The sequence below is a fragment of the Chinchilla lanigera genome, unplaced genomic scaffold (genome assembly GCF_000276665.1).
Source record: "Chinchilla lanigera isolate Chin_1 unplaced genomic scaffold, ChiLan1.0 scaffold00026, whole genome shotgun sequence".
Taxonomy (NCBI): Eukaryota; Metazoa; Chordata; class Mammalia; order Rodentia; family Chinchillidae; genus Chinchilla; species Chinchilla lanigera.
In genome coordinates this window covers 13,564,802-13,586,694 of record NW_004955427.1, presented here as the reverse complement: position 1 = coordinate 13,586,694, position 21,893 = coordinate 13,564,802, and the positions used below count along the sequence as shown (strand labels likewise).

Sequence of the window (21,893 nt, the reverse complement as noted above, 5' to 3'; positions counted from 1 at the left end):
TAACTAAAGAATAAGGTAAAATTTAATAAGATTTTGAGTCTTTTAAGACTGGAAATTACTGGGTTCACGCAGGGCTTCCCAAAGACTGTGGCAGGACATACAGGTGTGCCTTGAATGGGGTGTAGGAGTACCGAGATGTGGTTTCCCCACCCTTACTGTGACTGGTTGGAGTGTGGGTCCAGGAGTTTCCTCCCGGTGTGCCAGGCTATGGCCTAGAGAGCACACAAATGTCTCGTGTGTTCTTCATGGTACCTATTGTATGTTACAGTGTTGCAGGAATGTGTAGGAGCTCAGCATTTCAGGGTATACCCAAAATTTTACAGCAGGCATTTTAATTTTAATTTTTTTTTGTAAACAATAGCTCTTTTTAGTGTTTTGTCATAGGAAAGTGTGAGGCTATCTTTAATATTGTAAAAACTACTTTTGTAGGCCCAAACCAACAACTGGCTGATGTGGGGGAATCTTTGCTAGTTTTACTAATTAGATCAAAGAGTGGGTGCATAGAGCCCAAATGAAGAGGCTTAGCTGTTCTTACTTGCCTAGCACTAGATCTGTCTTTTGTTATTTCTTATATTCTTAAAAGGCTCCCAGATTAGCTATTTTATATAATTTACCCTTCGTTCCAGGCAGTTAGTACCATTTAATTAATGAATTAAATTTTGGGGGGTACTGGGAATCAAACTCAGGACCTTGTGCTTGCCAGGCAGGCACCTGTGTCACTAAGGTATATCCCCGGCCCTATCCTTTCTTTTAAAAAGGACAAATCCAGTGGTGTAAAGGTCCAAAGTTTTAAAATGATAAAAAGAAGTTATTTCATCTTAGTAAATTAAATGTTACAGGGCTGGGGATATAGCTCAGTGGCACAAGAGCCTACCTGGCAAGGCTAAGGTCCTGAGTTTGATTCCCAGTACCAAAGAAAAAACAAAACAAAACAGAAGAGAAGAGAAGAGATAATCTTTAATCAGTAAGGAGGCCTGTTGAGCCGGTAACGTTATTTGGTACTATCTGTGTTAGAGAAGAAGCATGACCACTACCACTCAGTGACACCAGATGACTTTGTTGTATCCTTTGTATAAACGATCTGTAAATGCTGAGCGGTTCATGTTCCTGGTTATCTTCTAAATCCGTTCTGCATCTTTGTTCAACAGATTGAAAAACAAAATGAAGAAGGCTGGTTTGCTCTTTCTACCCACATGTCATGAGTGAAGTTGAAGTCCCCTCTTACAGAGCTTGTTCTGGGTACCTTATCGCTGACTGTCCACTCCCCTTTTCCTGCTCCTGCTGTCCAGTTTTTACCCCTTCTTCAGATAAAACCTGCAAAGATCCTGTGAATTAATGCTAATGGAACAGAAAAAAAGAATTATTTTATTTTTTACCTTTTCAAGTAAGTTTTCAACAACCCATCAGCCTTATAATTCCTTATGAATAAAATTTGGCTGCAGGGAAATGAACGTTTTATATAATAATAATTTCTAAAATATTTTTAAAGTAATACAATTTTACCTTCATCTTTATTTAGGTTTTTTGTTGTTGTTTAGTGCATCTTAAATGTTGATCTGTTTCTTTTTTTTTTCCTGAAAGACTGAATTGTTTTGTATATGCTTGCAATACAATGCCCCTGTGTGATTAGTCTGGTTTTCAGGAAAATATAACACCTTTGGTTTCTTTGGTGGTGGGAAATTACTGCTGCCAAGTAGAATGTACAGCTTGAAAACTTCGGTGTGTAAATGTTTATATTTGCTTAAGGACTTAAGAATGATTGTGTAAATTCTGAGAATCTTGATTTAGTTTTTAAATGTGAAAATATCAAGAATGATAATGTACATCAAATAAATAATGATCACAGAACTCAAATGTCTAAACGTAGTGAATGACTTAAGGGTATATTTAGTGTTTGAAACAGAATTACTGAAATACAAAAACTTGCTATCGATTTTCCCAGTTCAGAATCTAAGCAGATTGGAAGGATAGGTTTTTCTTTTCGGCACCTGCTTGGTTCACAAATGTCAGTTTCGATTTTCAAATTGCTTTTTGAATAATCTCTGGCCCCTGACTCAAAGAGAGGAGCTTTCCGCTTGAGAGGCCGGAGTGCGGGAGTGCGGAGGGGCAGCGCCTTGAAACCCCTGGGCAGCTTCTCGGATGCCACCTTCCGTCCCTCTGGAGTTGTGAGTCACTGGTCTAGGAAGTGCCTGATGCAGCTTTCTCTTTGGCCTTTTCATTTTGAAAAAATAATTTCCTCCTAGCACTGCTGATTGAATAATGCAAGTCATCTTGCATTATTGGAGATTCTTGCGTCTATATTGCAGTTTTACCTTTTGAAACTTGGTGTTTAATAAATTGTATCCCTGTCTATGATATAAACCGTTGTAGTGTTACTCCTTATGAAAATCCCGTTTCCCACTTGTTTTGGGAATGCATTCTTTTTGAGATGCATTTTCCTTCATGGTTTTCAACCGATCAGCCCTTTATCTCCCCCTCCCCTATTGCTTCAAACTTCAAAATCCATTACAGTTAACTTGGGAGCTTTTAAGTACCAAATGACCCCGGGGCTGAGCCCAGCAACCCAGAAGCTCATAGCCTACAGCCTTATTTGCGCTTTAAAACTGACAGAGATTTTAACGTTTAAAACCCACCGACCAACCAACCAACCAACCAACCGCAAAACCGCACTATAACCTCTCCCCCACGTCCCACCCCGGGGTTTATCCTTGGGTACTTTCGGTCACGAAAACAGCAACCTCTAACCCCAGCTCCCCGGTCTTTAAAATGTTGACAAAGAATGCTTGCTTAGGAGCTTTAGATTTCAAGTTAAAACTTCCCAAGGCAAAGCTGCGGCTGCGATTGGGGCCCCTCCGCGCCGCTTTGGCATATTAGGCAGTATGTATTTTCTCACGTATTCAAACGTCACTTAGCCACCAACCTGGCGTCCTTTAGTGGACGGGGAGCCGGCAGAACGCGGCTTTCCCGCTTTGCAGTGAACACAGGCGGCCAGGTCACGGGAGCTGGATGGAGCTCACACCGCGCTGGAGCTCACACAGGCGGTGGACTGCGCATGTGCCTCACACCCGCCCAGCTCCTCTCCGGCTCCCCGGAAGCCGTGGCGTTGCCATAGTAACCACCGTAAACTATTCGCGGTGTGCTGCGAAGACAGGCTGGTATCTTGGGTAAGTTTGGGCCCCTGCAGCTGGGCTCTCCCGCTTAATTCTGCTAGTGACTCACCAGTGGAACCCGCTAGGACTTAGCTGAACTAACCAGTATTCCCCAGATTTGGCTGAGCCATGTATCTTCTTCCTCCCTGAGGTAGTCGGACAAACGTTTCAGGCCAGGAGACTAGTGTAGGACAGTCACTGTAGGCACAGCTCCTGCCTGCAAAGACTCGCAGTCTGACCCCAAAAGGCGGCAGGCAGCAGGCAGCGGGAGAGCGAGTTGGCTGGGGAGTCCCGTGGGAAAGTGCGTGGGCTCCGGGATCAGCAAAGCCACCCTTTGCCATACTCAGCTGAACGCCATGCGTGGCAGGTTGACTCCTCTGCACTTGTTTCCTTTTCTCTATAAAGGAAGACAGCAATGCTTACCTCATTGTAATTGTAATTAAACAGGATAATGCAGACCAAATGCTTAACACGTATAGGGCACTTGGTGAACGATAAATATTTGTGTAATGAATGCTCAAAAACAGTAGCATACAAGTGCTCAGTCAAACATGCCTCGTTCTGTGTACCCCACTGGCTAAAACTTTTGAGAGGCAAAGGCTAAAGAGGGACTAGGGACAGAGAGGGAGGGGAAGTGAACTACCTGCCCTATGATGAGGGACTTTAATGCTATGCCAAGTAATAGTGTAAAACCTCAGTTATTTGAGTTCGTATTTAATGGACATGAGGAGCCGTGAAAGATTTTAAGCCAGAAGAGAGACACATTAAAATATTCCAAAAATACAAGGAGCAGGGTGGAAAGTGGTAGAGAAAGGAGAGACCAGGTATGAAGCTCTGATAATGGCTGAGATTGGGCACAAGGAAAATCAGCTACAATGGTGACAGCGGGACCAGGTAGGAGGGGACACATTAAAAGAACTTAATAACAAGATCTTGGAAATCAGCTGTGTGAATTGGGTGAGAGGGAAGGATTCAATGAATAACTGCTTATCTGTAAAATGTGATAATTATAATATGATAGTAGTATCTGCCTCATGATGCTGTTTTAAAAATATGTGCGTAGAACTTGCTCCACATGTGGTAAGCATTTAAAAAACATATGCAGTTATTATTTTTTCTCCAGTTTGCAAAGTCAGTACTGAGTCTTTTTTAACTGGACAGCCCAATGAGTTGATTAAGAGAACTGACCACAGATTAACAAATGACCCTGAGACTCCCAAGCCTAGCTAGGAGAGTTGTGTAAGTTAGGACATGATGTGGAAGGCACAAATAGACATGAATCTTTACACAGAACACCCAAAAATTGCACCAGAAGACTCTTAGAACTAATAAACAAATTTAACAGAATGGCAGGATACAAAACAGATGCACAAAGAGGAATAATGTTTCTGTACACCAAAAATGATACTACCAAAAGAAAAAAAAAAAAACAAAACAGGCAAACAATCCCATTCACAGTAGCTTCAAAAAAAACTTTAAAAACTTAGGAATTACCCTAACCAAGAAAGTGAAAGGCCTGTATAATGAAAGCTATAGTACTCTGAAAAAAAGATTGAGGAGGACATAGTCAAAATGGCCATAGAACCAAAAGTGATACATAGATTTAATGCAATTCCAATCAAAATGCCAACAGCATTCTTCATAAAACTAGAGAAAGAAAATCCCCAAATGTGTATGGAACCAGAAGAGACCTAGAATAGCCAAAGTAGTTGTTACAGTTTAGATCTAAAACATGTCCAAAGGCCTCATGTCTCATAGACAGGGCTTTTGGAAGAGGGTTAGACCACGGGGTGCTGTCCTTGACTTGCTGTTAGGAGGTGGAGTTTGGTTGGAAGAGGAGGGTCACTGGCGGCTTGACCTGGACGGCGGATCTCCCTGCTCCTCCCTTCATTTTCTCTGCTTCCTGGCCACCACGATGTGAGCGGCATCTGCTCAGGCCTTTCCACTGTTCCACTGACTGCAAGGACTGAGACTTCTACAATTGTAAGCTAGAGAAAATCTCAACCCCTTTAAGCTGTGGGCGTCATGTACTGTGTCTTAGTAATGAGAAAGTCAAGAAGTCAGTAGTCCTGAGCAAAAAGAGCAAAGTAGGAGGCATGGCAGTCCTGGATTTTAGCTTATACTACAAAGCTATAATAACAAAAAGAGCATGACACTAGTGCAAAAATGGACCTGCTGACCAGTGGGTTAGAACTGAGGATGTAGAAACAATGCCGTGGTCCACCAGCCATATGAGTTTTGACAGAAGGACTGAGAATGTGTGCTGGAGAAAAGACATCCCTTTAACAAATGATGCTGGGAAAGCTGGTTATCCACATGCCAAAGACTCTAGACCCATATCTCTTTCTCTGTATTCAATGCTAAGTGGATCACAGGGCTACATAAAAAACAAAAACACTAAATTTGCTGGAAGATAAAATTGGTTAAACTCTTGAAGACAGAGAGACATAGGCAGGGACCTTCTTACTAGGACCCCAATTGCACAAGAAATAGTACCAAGGATCAACAAATGGGGTCATATCAAATTAAAAGGCTTCTGCACAGCAAAGAAAACCACCAACAGGGTGAAGAGACAACCTACAGAATAGAAAAACAGATTACTAGCTACTCCTCAAACTGAGGACTAGTATCTAAAATATATAAAGAACTAAAAAAAGTGAGATCCCCTAATCAAAATGATTAATTGAAATGAATATGTGTTTCTCAAAAGAAGAACTATAAATGGTAAATAATCATATGAAAAAAGTGTTCAGCCTCTCTGGCCACTAGAGAAAAGCAAATTAAAACAGCACTGAGATTCTGTCTTACTCCAGCAAGAATGCTTATCATCAAGGGTTCAAAAAACAATAAATGCTGGCAAGGTGGAGAAAAAGAAACCCTTCTACAGTACCTGTGGGACTGCAAACTAGTGTAACAACTGTGGAAATCAGTGTGGAGATTCCTCAAAAACTAAAACTAGAAATCCGATTTGACCCAGCAATTTTCCTTCTAGATATCTTCCTGAAGCAGTTAAGGACATCGTATGACACTGTTACATGCACAGCTATGTTTAAGCAGTGCAATTCATAATAGCTAAATCTTGCAAGTGGCCTATGTGCCCATCAGCAGATGAATGGATAGAGAAAATGTGGTATTTATACACAATGGAGTACGATTCAGCCATAAAGGAATCATTCATAGGAAAATAGAGGGATCTTGAGATTATCATAGGAAGTGAAAGAAATTAGATGTAGAAGGTTAAATATCACATGATTTCTCTTATGTAGGAATCTAAAATATAATTTAAATAGCGAAAGTGAAATGATAGGAAACATGGAGGGAGATTTTGTGGAGATGGGAAGGGGAATTGGGGAAGGGAAACAGTTGGGCAGGGGTAACGGGGAGTAAAATGATCAAGCTGAGCTTTGGGGCATGTACTGATTCCCCCAGTGTGAATATAATTATCATATATTGCAATATATGATATATCATATATCATATATTGCAAATTATCATATATTTCTACTGATAAGAAAAAAGAAAAAAAGACACAAATGAGTTTAGTCATTTTAGTTGATTATAGAGTGGTTGTACTGAGTAAAGAGATGATACTCCTGTGTGCCTCTACCTCCACAAACGCTATCTGGGTCCTTAAAGGAATACAGTGAATGTCCTCAGCATGTGAACTGACCAGGTGAAGTGATAGTTCCTTCCTTCTGTAAAGTGTCCAGACCTTACAAAGAGATACAACATGGAAAGGCACATGTGAAGCATTGGGAATGAGCTTATCGAGTTGTGTGTGACATGTATTTTGTGGGAGGCTGAAGTAAATAAAACTTCAACTTTGAAATAAATAGATAAATTATTTATTTAAAGATGGAGTGTCAGTGTGTTGCCCGGGCTGGTCTTGAACTGGACTCAAGGGATCTTCTTGTTTCAGCCTCCTAAGTAGCTAAGATTTTAAGAATACATCACTGTAGCCAGCTCGTGATCATAGTTATTGAGCCTGTCCCATATTAAAAAGAATTACCTGGTAGTAATAGTAAAAACAGCTGTCATTCCTGAGTACCTACTACATGTTTCATGTAAATCCATGGTTCTTAACGTTAGTTCATATACCTGGCTACACAGAGGAATTGCCTGGGGAGTAAGACTGTGTTAATGGTATTTAAAAAAAAATTTTTTTCCAAGTGATTCTAAAGTGCAGTCAGAGTTGAGAACTACAGATACATGGCATCTCATTTAATATTTACAACAACTGTACCAGACAGCAGTATCACCCTCATTTCACATATGAAAGGACTAAGATGTTAACAAACTTATGCCTTGGCCAAGCTTAAGGTGAACCTAAGTTTCTTTGGCTCCAGAGCTTTACAAATTACAGTGCAATTTCTCAGTCTCCTTGATCTAGACAACAACAACACTGCCAAAACAAAAGCAAACAAAGATCATTAGTTCTACCACTGATCTCGAGGAGCACAGGAGCTTCTTGCCCCTGATCTATGCAACTGCTTTTTACAGATTCTTCAGTCACCCTTTATGACCCAGAAAAACTAAAAAAAGAGTAGTCTCAGTATTTATTGTCCAGTATTGCCACTTTTGAACACTTGTGTACTATACACACCCTGACATTAACTGGTTTGTGACACTGAAGTTTATTGCATGGTGTATTGACCATTGGAGGAACAAACTATTTTAGTGAAGATTAAAGTGTGTCTTTTTCTTGACATCAAGTTACATTTTGTTGTGATTTAACTCCTTTGTTTCTAGAGCGCTTAGTTAACCATAATTGTTTTACCCACCTTATGATTATCTTGTGAATAAATTCATTAGATCTTATGGGCTTTTTCATTAGACTTTATATTTAGATTATATTTAGTTATCGTATGTTAAAATAAATGTATTTATTTAAAACTAAAAGATAGAAAGTGATCTCATGAAGCTTTTGGTTTGAGAGAAGCAGGAAGGAAACCTATGAGTTTCAAACTATTGAGAGATGTTTGGCTCATCCAACTCTTGGGTTTAAAGAGGGCCATAAACCAGGGAATGCAGTGGCCTCTCAAAGGATAGGTGGACTCTTGGACAACAGCCAGTAAGAAGACGTGGTCCTCAGTTCTGTACCCACACAGAGCTGAATTTTACCAGCAACCTAAGTCAGCCCAAAAGGAGACTTTTCCTCGAGCCTCCAGAAAAGAAGGCATCACTGCCACCACCTGATTCCAGCATTTAGAAACTCTGGGGAAAGAGCAGCTGAGTGACACTGAGTCGATTCTTTTGATCTGTAACTGTGGTATAATACATGGGGTGTTACTTAAGCTTCTAAACTTTTGGTAATTTGTGTGACAGCAATATAAAACTAAAACATTATTTATAGTGTAGAGTGTTACTGAAACTCACAGATTAAATTTTTCATTTAGTTCTCAGTTGATTAGCAGCAACAGAATATCACTGTCTCGTTGGCAAATCCAGCAACTACCTCACTTCACTTCATTGGGGTCTGTATCATGGCATTTAGAAAGTAGCATCAGTCACTTAGAAGTTTATTTTGAGGTTGTGTTGAGAGAATTGCCAACGTCTTCTTGAAATGCAAAGACCAGAGGTTACGTATTACACATCTTTGTATCTGTGGCAGTGCAAAGTATAATACAGTTTGTATGTAAATATACTCAATAGTATTAAGAACTGAATTGACTTAAATTATGAAGAACTTTGAAATCAAGGGAGAAAATAGCATTTAGGTGTGTTTATGGTTTCCAAACAACTTTATTCATAGTGTGTGGTAATTTACATCTAAGCCCTGAAAGAACTGACATTGTCTACTACAATTCTTACTCTTTCTCTCTTTTTTGATTACTTGTTATAAGCAGAAAAGTAAGTCTTTATTTCCAAAATGAGAAGGAATAGGAAATAGACTGAACGATAGAATTTGGATTTTCAAAGATCTTGCTACTTAAAAACTTTCTGTCATCTGATTTCTACTCCTACCCCTAAGCCTTGTCTATGTTTAAGCAGTGGATGGAAGGAAGGAAAGAAGGAAGAGGGGAAGGGATGGAAGAGGAGAAGAATGGGAAGAAGGAAAGAAAAAAGGGACAACTAGACAAAGGAAACACACACACTTTTTTGAAGAGGCCATCATAATGTCACTGTAAGAAAGTAGGTGGACAGAGCCCTGTGCCCAGCTGGAGGGAGTTAATCAATGCTGCGCTGGTCACATCGTGTCACATGTGCGTCACTTCTGTTTTTGTCACACGGACCTGTCTTCAGGACAAGGAAAGTGTAACAACTCACTGGTTCATTAATCCTCTTATCGGCACTGTGTTTTTTGTTCATTTCCATTACCACTGAGGTATTGATACACAGTTTAATTAACTAGTTACGTGGCAGTACTGGGATTGAAACCTGAGTCTAACCACAGATCTGATCCAGATGAAACTGTTATTCTATTCTGTGTGCTAATCATGCTATAGAAGAATGTGGCATGAATGTGGTGTGTTTGGTGTGGAGAAGTGAAGACTTGGAAGGGTGTTATAATTGGTGTTTTCAAGTGAGGACAGGCAGAGCTGCAAGAGAGATCAGAGAAAACTGTTACATCATTCCTGGGATTGTGAAGGTGATTGGATCCATTTTTTTTATGTGATGTGGGGGACTAGGGATTGAATTCAAAGATTTCGTGCTGAGCAACTGTATTAGTCAGGGTTTTACTAGATAAACAGATATAACACAAGATGTACAGATGTATAAGAAATCACAAGATTGGCTTATGATGGTCAGCCGCAGAGTTGGATGAGGAAGTGTGCAGAGGGCGTCTGCACACTGGAGACCAAAGGTCTGGAGTTCACTGCAGCATTCCATTCAAGTCCATATCAGGAGGCTGATGGATCTGCCGCAGAAGGCTGAAGGATCCAAGGTGGAAGCCAAAGAGTCTGCACTAGAAGCCAGGAGAGGACTTCCAAGCTGAAGGTGAAGACTGGAGCTCCTGTGAAGAATGAAAGTCCCTTTGTCCTTCCTCATTTTCCTTTTATATCATCTAGATGATGATCCACCCGAGGGTGTCTCCTCTACACCCTAGGGTGTAGAATTGCTGAGCCAATTGCTGAGCCAAGTTTAGCTAAGCTTCTAAACTTCTCAGGTTGACATAATCAATCAACCACTACAATCCACCCCTTGTCAACTTGGCAACCAGACACATTTCTTTAAACCAATCCCCAGATACAAAGACATGTATATAACTGCACCTAACATGTTATAGCTATCCATCATATAAACAGAAACACAATAATCTCCTTACCCAAATAGAATGTAAATTTTCTTTGGTTGATGCTTACACTTATAATTTCATAACTTGAACATTATAACCAGGTTTAACAGTCCTGAAGAACCAGTATTAAGTCTATCAATATTATATTACATTAGCACCATATAGGGGAGAAATAATACCATTATAATCCTCTTTTCTGTAGCTGGTCACAGGGTCATAGCTGGTATTTAGAACTACCTTCTTCCACCACCCATTCTGTAGTCCCTTGACCTTCAGCAATCACCTCAGCAGGTCTTGGTTATTTTCCTGGTGGAGTAACCCATACCTTCATTCCTGAAGGCTCTGGATCATTTGTCATTGTGCCTGTATTAGGTTGTTGTAGTTTTCCATTGACTTTGATAGTAGGGCAAGGTAATATTAAGAGACACCCTAAGGGATCTCCCTGCACTCTATGTGTATTCTTCTTTTCCTCCATTGTGGAGTAGTAGTCCAATTTCCCCCTGATAGTCTGGGTCAGTTACCCCTGACAACACTGTGATTCCCTTTTTAGCTTGTTTCCTCAGAGGCATGAGGAGACCAAAATGACCAGGGGGGATCTTAGCTTCCAGTTCAACGGTATCATTGTTGTGCTTCCTGGTATAAGCCTTCCCCCCTCTGGAAGTAAGATTTCTAAGACAGCAGAACCTAAGGTCAAGGGGACAGGAAGCAAAAATTTTGCTAGTGTATCACTAGGGGTAACGGTGAGTGGTACCATTCCTACTTCCACCCCTTGATTCCTGGACCCATGAATCCTGGCAGTGGGGGACACAGTGCCATACAGTGGATGCTGATTCAAGGCATATATAGCCTTTTGAAGTACCTTACCCCAGCCCTGCAAGCTATCGCCACCTAGCTGGCACTGTAATTGTGTCTTCAAAAGACCATTCCACCTTTCTATCAATCCAGCTGCTTCTGGATGGTGAGGAACATGGTAAGACCAGTGAATTCCAAGAGCACGGGCCCATTGCCTCACTTCTTTGGCTATAAAATGTGTTCCTTGGTCAGAGGCGATGCTATGTGGAATCCAATGATGGTAGATAAGGCATTCTGTGAGTCCACGGATGGTAGTTTTGGCAGAAGCATTACGTGCAGCAAAGGCAAATCCATACCCAGAATATGTATCTATGCCAGTGAGGACAAAACGCAGTCCCTTCCATGATGGAAGTGGTCCAGTGTAATCAACCTGCCACTGGTTGCAGGTTGATCACCATGGGGAATGGTGCCATACTGGGGACTCAGGGTTGGTCTCTGCTGCTGGCATATTGGGCATTCAGCAGTGGCTGTAGCCAGATCAGCCTTGGTGAGTGGGAGTCCATGTTGCTGAGCCCATGCGTAACCTCCATCCCTGCCACCATGGCCACTCTGTTCATGAGCCCACTGGGCAATGACAGGGGTGGCTGAAGGAGTTTGGCTATTATCCACAGAACAGGTCATCTTATCCACTTGATTATTAAAGTCCTCTTCTGCTGATGTCACTTTTTAGTGAGCATTTATATGGGAAACAAATATTTTTACATCATTTGCCCATATGAGAGGTCTATCCACATACCTCTTCCCCAAATATCTTTGTTTCCAATTTTCCAATTATGTTCCTTCCAAGTTCCTGACCAGCCAGCAGACTGTTGGCTATGGCCCATGAGTCAGTATACAGTCACACATCTGGCCACTTTGTCTTCCAGGCAAAATGTACTGCCACATGCACTGCCCTAAGTTCTGCCCACTGATGGTTTCCCTTCACCACTGTCCTTCAGGGATGTCCCAGAAAGGGCTGTAATGCTGCAGCTGTCCACTTGCAGGTGGCGCCTGCATAGCGTGCAGAGCCATCCATAAACCAGGCCCTAGCCTTCTCTTCCTCTGATAGCTGATCATATGGTACACCCCACAAGGCCATAGGTGCATGCTGGGAAACAGAAGGCAGTACAGTAGGCGTAGGAGCCATAGGTATCTGGGCAACTTCCTCATGTAGTTTGTACCCTCTGGACCTTCCTCATGTAGTTTGTACCCTCTTGTACCCTCTGGACCTTCCCTGGCTCGATCATGAATATACCACTTCCATTTAATGATAGACTGTTGCTGTGCACATCAACTTTATGACTTGGTGGATCAGATAATATCCAGACTATGATAGGCAACTCAGGTCGCATGGTGATCTGGTGTCCTGTACTCAAGTGTTCAGTTTCCACTGAGGCCCAGTAACAGACCAAGCGCTGTTTTTCAAAGGGAGAGTAGTTGTCTGCAGATGATGGCAGAGCTTTGCTCGAAAATCCTAAAGGCGTCAGCTGCAATCCACCTATGGGGGCCTGCCAGAGACTCCAAACAGCATCTCTGTCTACCACTGACACTTCAAGCACCATGGGATCGGCTGGGTCAAATGGCCTCAGGGGCAGAGCAGCCTGAACAGCAGCCTGGACCTGTTGCAGAGCCTTTTCCTGTTCTGAGCCCCACTCAAAATTAGCAGCGTTCTGAGTCACTCGGTAAATGGGCCAGAGTAAGACACCTAAGTGAGGAAAGTGTTGTCTCCAAAATCCAAATAGGCCCAGTAGGCATTGTGCCTCATTTTTGGTTATAGGGGAAGCCAGATGCAACAGCTTGTCTTTTACCTTAGAAGGAATATCTCTACATGCTCCACACCACTGGACTCCTAGGAACTTCACTGAAGTAGAAGGACCTTGAGTTTTTGTTGAATTTATTTCCCATCCTCTGGCTCTCAAATGCCTTACTAATAAATCCAGAGTGGTTGCTACCTTCTGCTCACTAGGCCCAATCAGCATAACATCATCAGTATAATGGACCAGAGTGATATCTTGTGGGAGAGAAAGACGATCAAGATCCCTGTGGACTAACTTGTGACACAGGGCTGGCAAGTTAATATACCCCTGAGGTAAGACGGTGAAGGTGTATTGCTGGCCTTGCCAGCTGAAGGCAAATGGTCTCTGATGATCCTTATGGATAGTCATGGAGAAGAAGGCATTTGCCAAGTCAATAGCAGCATACCAACTACCAGGAGATGTATTAATCTGCTCAAGCAAGGAAACCACAACTGGTACTGCCACAGCAATTGGAGTCATCACAGTGCCAAGTCTGCCTGGACAATGAGTCTATGATTATAATGTGTTTTGCAGAAGCCCTGATGGTGACTGCACCCTCCTGCTGGTGGGTCATCTTGGATTCTATGCAAACAGCTTTATCAGCTCATGTGAGTGGTGATCGTGATATTTGTTGAGGGAGGCCTGTTACTATCTATTTTATAGCACTGTCTTTCTATCTCAATTTTGCATATAGAGAAGACATGAAAGAACCACATGATCAGGATACCGATGAGGGAAAATCAGATGGATCAAAGAGTGATGGGAAGCAGTCTTCCAAGTCTGAAGGGAAATGTAAGTGAAGATGATACTCTTTTTTATTTTTAAATTTAGATAAAATAATTTTCAAGTGTGCACATCTAAATTTATAGAATAGAAATGGTTTACTTGTTTAATTCTCATATAAAATTCTAATTGCTTATGAGCAGAGTCTGTGTTTTAATTGTTTCTCTCAAACTGGCAGCTAGAATTTACTATCCTCTCTGTATTGACAATCCTCTATTCTCAGATCTGGTCTAGGTTGCATTTGTCCATTTTTTTCTTCTTTTTTGGTACCAGGATTGAACCCAGGGCCTTGTAAGCTCAAAGCCAACACTCTGGCAACTGAACCACAGCCCTGGCCCATGAGTTTCTAATGGACTTTTCTGATGCACTTTAGAAGAAAGAGCTGGACTTCAGTTTTAAGTGCTGGGTCTACTGTTTAGTAATGCTTGACCTTGGAGAAAGTACTGTGCATTTCTCATCCACTTACATGACAGTTATGAATTGTTTGGGAATTAAATTGGGTAACATATAGAAGGACTTCATGGACTATAAATAAGACAGGAAGAGAGGAATTTTATAATTAGGACTTTTTAAAAAGGTGGCTGGTTCTTTCCGTCTGGCCACCAGAGTGGTAGTAGATATCTTAGTGGAATCTTGACTTTTTCAGGTTCTAATCTCAAATATAGTTTCAGAAATTTGATTTTGATTTTTTACCCAGAGATCACCACCTGGCAAACATCAATTCAGATACAAAATTTGCTTGAATTCTTTTAATCTGCCTCAAACATGTCTTGTAAATATATACTTTTTCCACATCGTGTTTTATTTTAGGCATTTATCTTCTCTTGCTTGGACCTTTTATAAGGATTTTTGCTGAAGTCTTCCTCTCTAGATCTCCACATCACTAGCAGAGTTACTTTTTAAGCGAACTATGATTGTATCGCTTGCCTCAAAAACTATAGCTTGCCATTCCCCTTTGTTTTTCCATTTCTACTTCACTGTCTATGTGTCTGACACACCACTATCTGCTTTTTTGGCTCCTAGTTCTTGGCAGAGATTTCCTAGTGCTGCTTTCTGCTTTCCATGGATGGACTTAATGATTATTGCACCTTGACTAGCACTGTCTCAGGACCTTACTTCCTTATGTCAGACTCTCTGGGCACAGGTCTTACCAAATATGGGCTGTGCCTGTGCTCAGCTCATTAGTTAGGGCATACAACATGGGTATTAGGATTCCAGTTGATAATGTGAAGTCATTTGCTGACATTCTAAACATCCTCTAACCTGTTGCTGTGTGAAGAGTTTAATCATACAGACAGTGAGCATAAGAAGGCTGAGTGGCTATATTAATATCAGATAACGTAGACTGAGGCAGAGAGTATTACCAGTGCCAAAGAGGGGCATTTCATAATGAGAACTGGATCAGTTTATTAGGAAGACATAACAATCATAAGTTTGCATGCACTTCATAACAGATCATCATAATATACGAAGCAAAAATTAATAGAATTAAAGGAAAACTAAAAGTCCATACATAATGGGAGAGTAGTTGAGTATTAGTTATTTCCCAGGGGCCAAAAGGAGAAGGCCCTACTATTAATGTTTGTATATTGTTGGATGCAGTAACCATGCTGAACACTTTTTAAAATTATTATAAATCCTGAGTAGCCCATATGGATTTTCTATGTGCACAGTCATGACTGGCAGGCTTCCTTGTCGTGCCCCCGGTCTCAGAGAGAAGATGAGAGTAAACAAAGGCTCACAGAGGCGAACCGGTTTTACAGAAGACAGTTTGTCTCTGTGGTATCTGCAGAGGAGCGGTCCCACAACTTCCTACTTTCTTTGGCTAGAGAGAAGAACAAGTGGAAGAAACTCACATATAACATCTTAGCTCATAAGACAAAAATGCCAGCCTGTTTTGTTTTTTGATGTTACAGTCTTACTCTTCTGAGAGTGCCCCAGTCCTTGCACCTGCTCAAAATTGTGTATTTAACTATGCCCACATTTGAATTTGATCTGAATGTTGGCTTATACCTGGACCACTTCTATTCCTATCCCAATTATCTTTCATCTTAGGTCCTCCTAATATATCACTTCAGAGAAAAATAATCGTTCTCAGAGAAGACTACGCTTGAATAGAATTATTTGTCTTTAACATAACGAGTCCTCTATAAATGTTAACAAAATTCAAGTGAATAGCAACATATTGACCATTTTTTCCTTTTTTTTTTTTACTTTCCTGTAAGTATGTAATGATAAGAAGTAGGCTGGAAATGCAGTTAAAATAGAGAAGTTTATAAGACTGATCAAATCAAGTAATTCTTCCAAGAATTTCTAAACATGAAAATTTATTAAATTTAGAGGATAAACACATTGGAAATGTAGCTACCTTGTAAAGAAAATATTTTACTAAGAAAATGTTTTAATTCACAATTTGGAAATTACTACACTTTTTTTAACAGCTCATACAAAAGAAGCCTTAGAAGATATCACAGATGAAACAATTACCGAAGGGGAAGAATCATATCTAGAGGAAGAAGGTTCAGATCTGGAAAATGAGGAGGCAAGTTCAGGTTCATCAGGATATGACTATTCAGATAGCACTAAAAGTAAGTATTGCAAGCTTTCCATTAGCAGTTTGATGAGACAGATTGAACAGTTACAAATCCAGAGGAACAAAAATTTGCAAGATGTGGATATATGGGTGGGTGATTGAAAGGAAAACCACTGCGTGTAGTACAGGAGGGTATCGTAGCAGCTTTGGAGTTGTAGTTTCCGTTTCTGAGGATCACATGTTGAACTCTCATATCTGATTTCTGGGAATTGAGATGATCTAAGGAGTGTTCTACCCCAGTGTAGTTCTCCAACTCTCTCTTGTAGCTAGTTGGCTCTTTGCGAATGTTGAAATCATGACCAGAGCTTAGCATTCACCTCTGATGCACATAAACATGTTGACTCTTTCTCCTCTGACCATTAATAGGTAGCTTCTCATGGTTGGATCAGTAGTAGTATTTACTGCTAATGTATTGTGTGGTATGTATATTCCTCCTGTCTTTGGGATATATAATTTTAGGATTTCTCAGACATCTTCTTAGTCAATATTTTTTAATGTTTTAGCATCTCAAGAACCTGCTGCCCCAGGAGCAGAAGAGGCAGAGGAGGAAGTTAAGAAAATATCAGAGTCTTTCTTCTACAATTACACGGAGCTTGCTTCAATGCCTTTTGTGACTCCAGATTCTGGCATACCTCTGAATTTCCTTGAGCTCGTGTATCCGCTCCAGCTACATATGCATAATTCAAGGATTTTATTTTTTAGGTCAGAGGTCGGCAAACTATGGCCTGTGGAGCAAATCAGGATCCCAGCCTATTTTTGTAAATAAAGTTTATTGCAGCACAATCACACTTATTCATTTATATTTTGTTTAAGGCTGCCATCACTTTCAAGGGTAGAGTTAAGTAGTTGTGATGCTAATGAAAATATTCTCTTCTTTTTTACATTGTACATTTACTTCTTGTGAAAAATTCTGCAAAATTTGTTTCTTTAGAAGGTTCACTTACCTGTAAGGAAATAAACTTCCTTGTAAATAAGTGAACCCTCTAAAATCAATTTTCTTAGAAACAAGGGGTGAAGAAATAAAGATTTCTCCAGTGATCCTTCAATTTTGGTGTACAACAACAAATTGTCATTATTTGAAAAACCTGTCTACTTAAGGTGTTACATGATATGTTTCTTTTGCCCGCTCAATTTTTAATAGATTCATCTTATTACATTTTACTTAATACAATTATCTTTTTATATTAATTTGAACCTGAATATACATTGCAAGACATTTATATAACTCAGTTTTTGAAAACTTCTATTTTTGAATAGAGCAGTTTTATAAACATACCCATCCACATATATTTGTCGATATATCAGTGCACTTACTTACTTTGAAGGAAATGTTAAGCTTACTAATTATATATGTTTATATACCATATAGTTAGTCAATTTTCATGATTTGTTTGTATAAATTAAATTTCAATTATATTTATGTTAATTTATCACAGTGGTTCCATTAGCAAATGGTGGGTTAGAATTTCACAAATGTCAGAATTTTAAACATCTTTTTCAGCATCAAGCAAGAAATCTATACAATATTTTTACATGATCGGTCAACAAACCACAGCCATTATGAATACAAAAATGATGAAGATGATAGACTCTATTCCATGTTATACAAAGTGATTTGCTTTTATTTAGAGAGAAAAATGAGATTACTTAGGTGACAACTTTGCTGTATGATACCCAAATAGAAGCTTTAACATTGTTATTGCAAAAACAATTAATGTGCCTCTTGAATTTCCTTAGGATACTTAAAATAGTAACTGAATCAGTGTATGAGGATTTTCAGTTAATTTAAAAATAAAATTATGTCGGTAATACCTAGAAAAAATAAGTTGTAGGGTAAAATTCAACTATGTTAGTAATACCTAGAAAAAATGAGTTTTAGGGTGAAATTCAACTACTTCAACCTTGAATCCTCAAGAATATGGATTTAAAAATATCTATTTCATTACCTTTGTTTTAATCCCTAAGATGGTTATTTTGCTTCACTTCTTTTCCTTAACAACTTTCCCTCAGACATTCTTTTGGCTATGACTGCAGAAAACGAGCCAACCTACAACTTCTAGACAGCAATACCATATTGTACGTTGCTGGGAATCAGCTGGTCCTTCTGGATATTAAAACCAAGGAACAAATCTACCTGCGAAGTAGCAGTGGTGAAGGAATTGGTGCCATTGCGGTATGACTTTAGTGACGGTGAAAAGAAGCTCATCTTCTTTATTGTTCTGTGGACCAACCCTCAGTAATTGTTAGGTGCCAACTCCATGTGTAGCCTTATGGGAACACATGGGGTGCACACCATCACCTAAGGCATTTTCTACTCAGTCATTATAACCACTACCTTCGCTGACATTGTCTTCATGCAGTAGTTCAGACATTAAGATTATTATTATTATTGTTACTATTATCCCATTTTACAGATAAGGAAACTGGGGCTTTAGAGCCTTGGTGACTTCCCCACCGTTGTGCAGGTTTTTTCACATTCAGATTAGAAGTAGGAGTGGTTGATTTTTTATTGGAGTACTGATGCAGGCATGTGGCAGTGGGAAGGGAGAAGGTGAGGACAGTGTGAGACCCACAGAGAGGACACAGAGGCAGACGGAGTGTGGAAACAGAATAGCATGAGATATGCAACGTGGAAAGATAATCTCAAGTTGGCTTCTTTCTTGATCATTGATATGTAGCATGTGTCCATGATAAAAGTCCCTGTCCTGAGGGGTTTTTCAAAACTAGTAAGCTTAGCAAGAGTTTATTGTATAGTACTATTCAGCCAAGACTACGCAGAACACACAGTGTAGAATTTGAAGGAAGAATTCATAACCTGTACAAATTCAAAGTTTAAAATTCATCTAAGGAGAAAAAACTACTTTTAAAAACCTAGATACATAAGTACATGATAATGTGGTGATAGCTATATGCAAATAACCACGGGCCCAGTGTGAAGTCATGGGTTTTGTGGGGGGAAGTCATTCAGAAGCTGTGAGGGATCAGGAGCCTGACGTCCACACGACCTGCAGAGGCAAAGAGATGTGTAATGATCACATGTTCAGTTCTCATTTTGTGACCATTAACAGTCTTTTTCTATTTTGTTGTAAAATAATGTGCTATGAAGGCAACAAGCAGAGGTGTAGTGTGGCCAAGAATGCTCTTCCTAATCCTTAGCCATCTGGATGTTGCGTGGTTTTGTGTCCCCGGGGGTTTTATCCCCCTGTCTGTTGTGGGGCAGTGACGGAAGCCTCTGCGCTCCTGTGCATGGCCCCTGTCTTCCTGCAGCAGTTGTGCATGAGGATGAGAAGCACTTTTGCAAGGCTATAAGAAACCTGGGAGAAATGTGTTCGGGGCATATACAATAACTTCTAGAAAAGACAGGGAGAATTCGTATGTTGAGTATCCAGTTAATGACTTCCTAACTCCAGATTTCCACTAAAAACAAACACCCAAACTCAAGCTCATGGCAGCTTCTACTCTGAGGAGGCAGAAACTTTTTTGCTAACTGTGGAGAAGATAAGACCTCTATGTCTGGCTTGGAAATATCATCTTTCTTACCTCTATTAAGTTTACAGTCATTTGTGATGTTTGTTCAAGATAATTTTTGAAAATTGAGATATAATCTCCTCTGGAAACATGAATTTCATACTGCTAAGGTTTGAATGTGTCTCCCACAGTTTATGCCTTGGAAATTTAATTCCTAATAGGACAGCGTTGGGAGATGGGGCCTAGGAAGGCATGGTGAGGGCATGAGTGGATTACTATAGTTATGGAGGAGGCGGGTCAGTTAGAATGAGAGTGGGCTGCTGTGAAAGTGAAGCTGGCTTCTTTTGCTTTCTCGCTCTCACCCTTGCCCTTTCTCCTTCCCTTATGAGAGGGTGCAACACAGAGGCTCCTCCTGAATGTGGTCTCTTACTCTTGGGTTTCCCAGCCTCCAGAACCATAAGCCAAATAAATTTCTGTTCATTGTGAGTTACCCAATCTGAAGTATTTTGCTCTAGCAGCAGAAAGTAGACCAAGACAAATAAATTCCATAAATTTTCTATGCAGAATTTAGGTAGACTTATACAGAGGACAAACAATTCATCCAACTTAGAGGTTCTCAGGTGTAATCCCCAGGCCAGCAGCATTAACATCACCCTGAAACTTCTTAGAAGTGTAAGTCCTGATCTACTGAGTCAGAAACTTTGAGGGTAGGGCTTACAATTTGTGTTTTAATAAACTTTTCAAACGATTCTGGGGCTGGGGTGTAGATCAGTGGCACAGTGCCTGCCTGGCAAGCATGAGGTCTTGAGTTCCGTTCCTGGTACCAAAAAAAAAAAAAAAAAAAAAAAAACCTCAAATGATTGATTTTGATGCGCACTAAAGATTGAGCGCTATCGTTTTAGCTTTTATACAGGAAATCTAAAGTTAAGGTTAGAAATGACTATCTGAATGAAAGTAAACCCGGAAGTTTTACTTCTAGTTTTCAGGTCAAATCATATCCATCATCAAATGTTCCTCAGATGCCCACTTTGGAAGTTTCTACTGGACTAGGTTGTAATTAACCAATTATAAAATCATGACCACTAAATGCTGCATTAGTAAGATTACACAGAGATCTTACCTTTAATATTTTAGTGAGATTCCATCTTTTGTAGGTTCATCCACATAAAACTTATTTCGCAGTAGCTGAAAAAGGAAGTTTTCCAAAGATTATCATCTATGAATACCCTTCTTTGAGGCCCTACAGAATCCTTCAAGGTAAGTCTGATAGAGCCTTTAAAATATTTCATGTTCGACGTTAATGACATTCTGAAGAAGACATAAGATTATTGAATTAATCAGGATTCTACAGAGAAATAAAACTAGTAGGAGATGGAAAGCAGATTTATTTAATGGGATCGGCTTACACAATTTTGGAAACTGTGTAAGTTTAAAATTTGTAGGCCAAGGCTGAAGGCTGGAAATTTTAGGGGAGTGAGTTGATGATGTGGTCTGAAGGCAGAATTTTTTTCTCCCTCATGGAATCTTTAGTTTTACTTTCAAAACTGATTGGGTGAGGCTCCCTTAGATCATCAAGGATAATCTTTTTAAAGTCACTTCCCAGCAGCATCTAGATTATTCTCTAGCCATCTAGAATATTGTTTAGCCAAGTTACACATAAAATTAACCATCACAGTTATCTTCCAATTCTGTTTTTCATGTAGCTAATTTCAGTAGTTAGTTTTGGCTTTGGAGGTTTTCAGTGACAAATTTTATATTGTAGATTGATTTTTCCCAACTTATCTAATACACTTTTGTGTTTCTCTTCCTTCATAAGATAAAATATGTTTACAAAGTGGTTTTTCTCATGCAAAATGTGAATATGACTTCTTCACCTTCCCCCTTTATATCATGTAATGTACTCTAAAGCCAAGGGTGATGAATGATTTTGGAATTTCTCTCTAAAGGAGCACGGAATTCTTGTCATTCTTACTTGAATTCACCTCTCTTTCTCTCTCTCCCTCTCTCTCTCTCTCTCTCTCTCTCTCTCTCTCTCT

At 40.0% G+C, this 21,893-nt stretch overlaps 2 protein-coding genes and 1 long non-coding RNA gene across 5 annotated transcripts in view; 2 read left to right on the top strand and 1 right to left on the bottom strand.

Moving 5' to 3' along the window:
- Positions 1–1,854, top strand: part of Spice1 (spindle and centriole associated protein 1) — a 41,816-nt gene extending 39,962 nt beyond the window's left edge. For all 3 annotated transcript variants that reach the window (XM_005386399.2, XM_013515113.1, XM_013515114.1), the window contains one exon: positions 1,149–1,854. In XM_005386399.2, the coding sequence (XP_005386456.1) occupies positions 1,149–1,202 (54 nt within the window). In that variant the 3' untranslated portion in view covers positions 1,203–1,854. The remainder of the gene's footprint in view (positions 1–1,148) is intronic.
- On the bottom strand, positions 940–3,008 carry LOC102004403. The gene is made up of 2 exons (XR_001234372.1): positions 2,921–3,008; positions 940–1,338 (listed from the first exon to the last, which is right to left on the bottom strand). It is a non-coding gene; the product is annotated as an uncharacterized LOC102004403 (long non-coding RNA).
- An 81-nt stretch (positions 3,009–3,089) lies between these two features.
- Positions 3,090–21,893, top strand: part of Cfap44 (cilia and flagella associated protein 44) — an 86,331-nt gene continuing 67,527 nt past the window's right edge. Inside the window, exons 1-6 of the mRNA XM_013515054.1 lie at positions 3,090–3,164; positions 13,708–13,805; positions 16,238–16,384; positions 16,893–17,043; positions 18,400–18,562; positions 21,012–21,118. Coding sequence (XP_013370508.1) covers positions 13,715–13,805; positions 16,238–16,384; positions 16,893–17,043; positions 18,400–18,562; positions 21,012–21,118 — 659 coding nt within the window. The 5' untranslated portion in view covers positions 3,090–3,164; positions 13,708–13,714. The remainder of the gene's footprint in view (positions 3,165–13,707; positions 13,806–16,237; positions 16,385–16,892; positions 17,044–18,399; positions 18,563–21,011; positions 21,119–21,893) is intronic.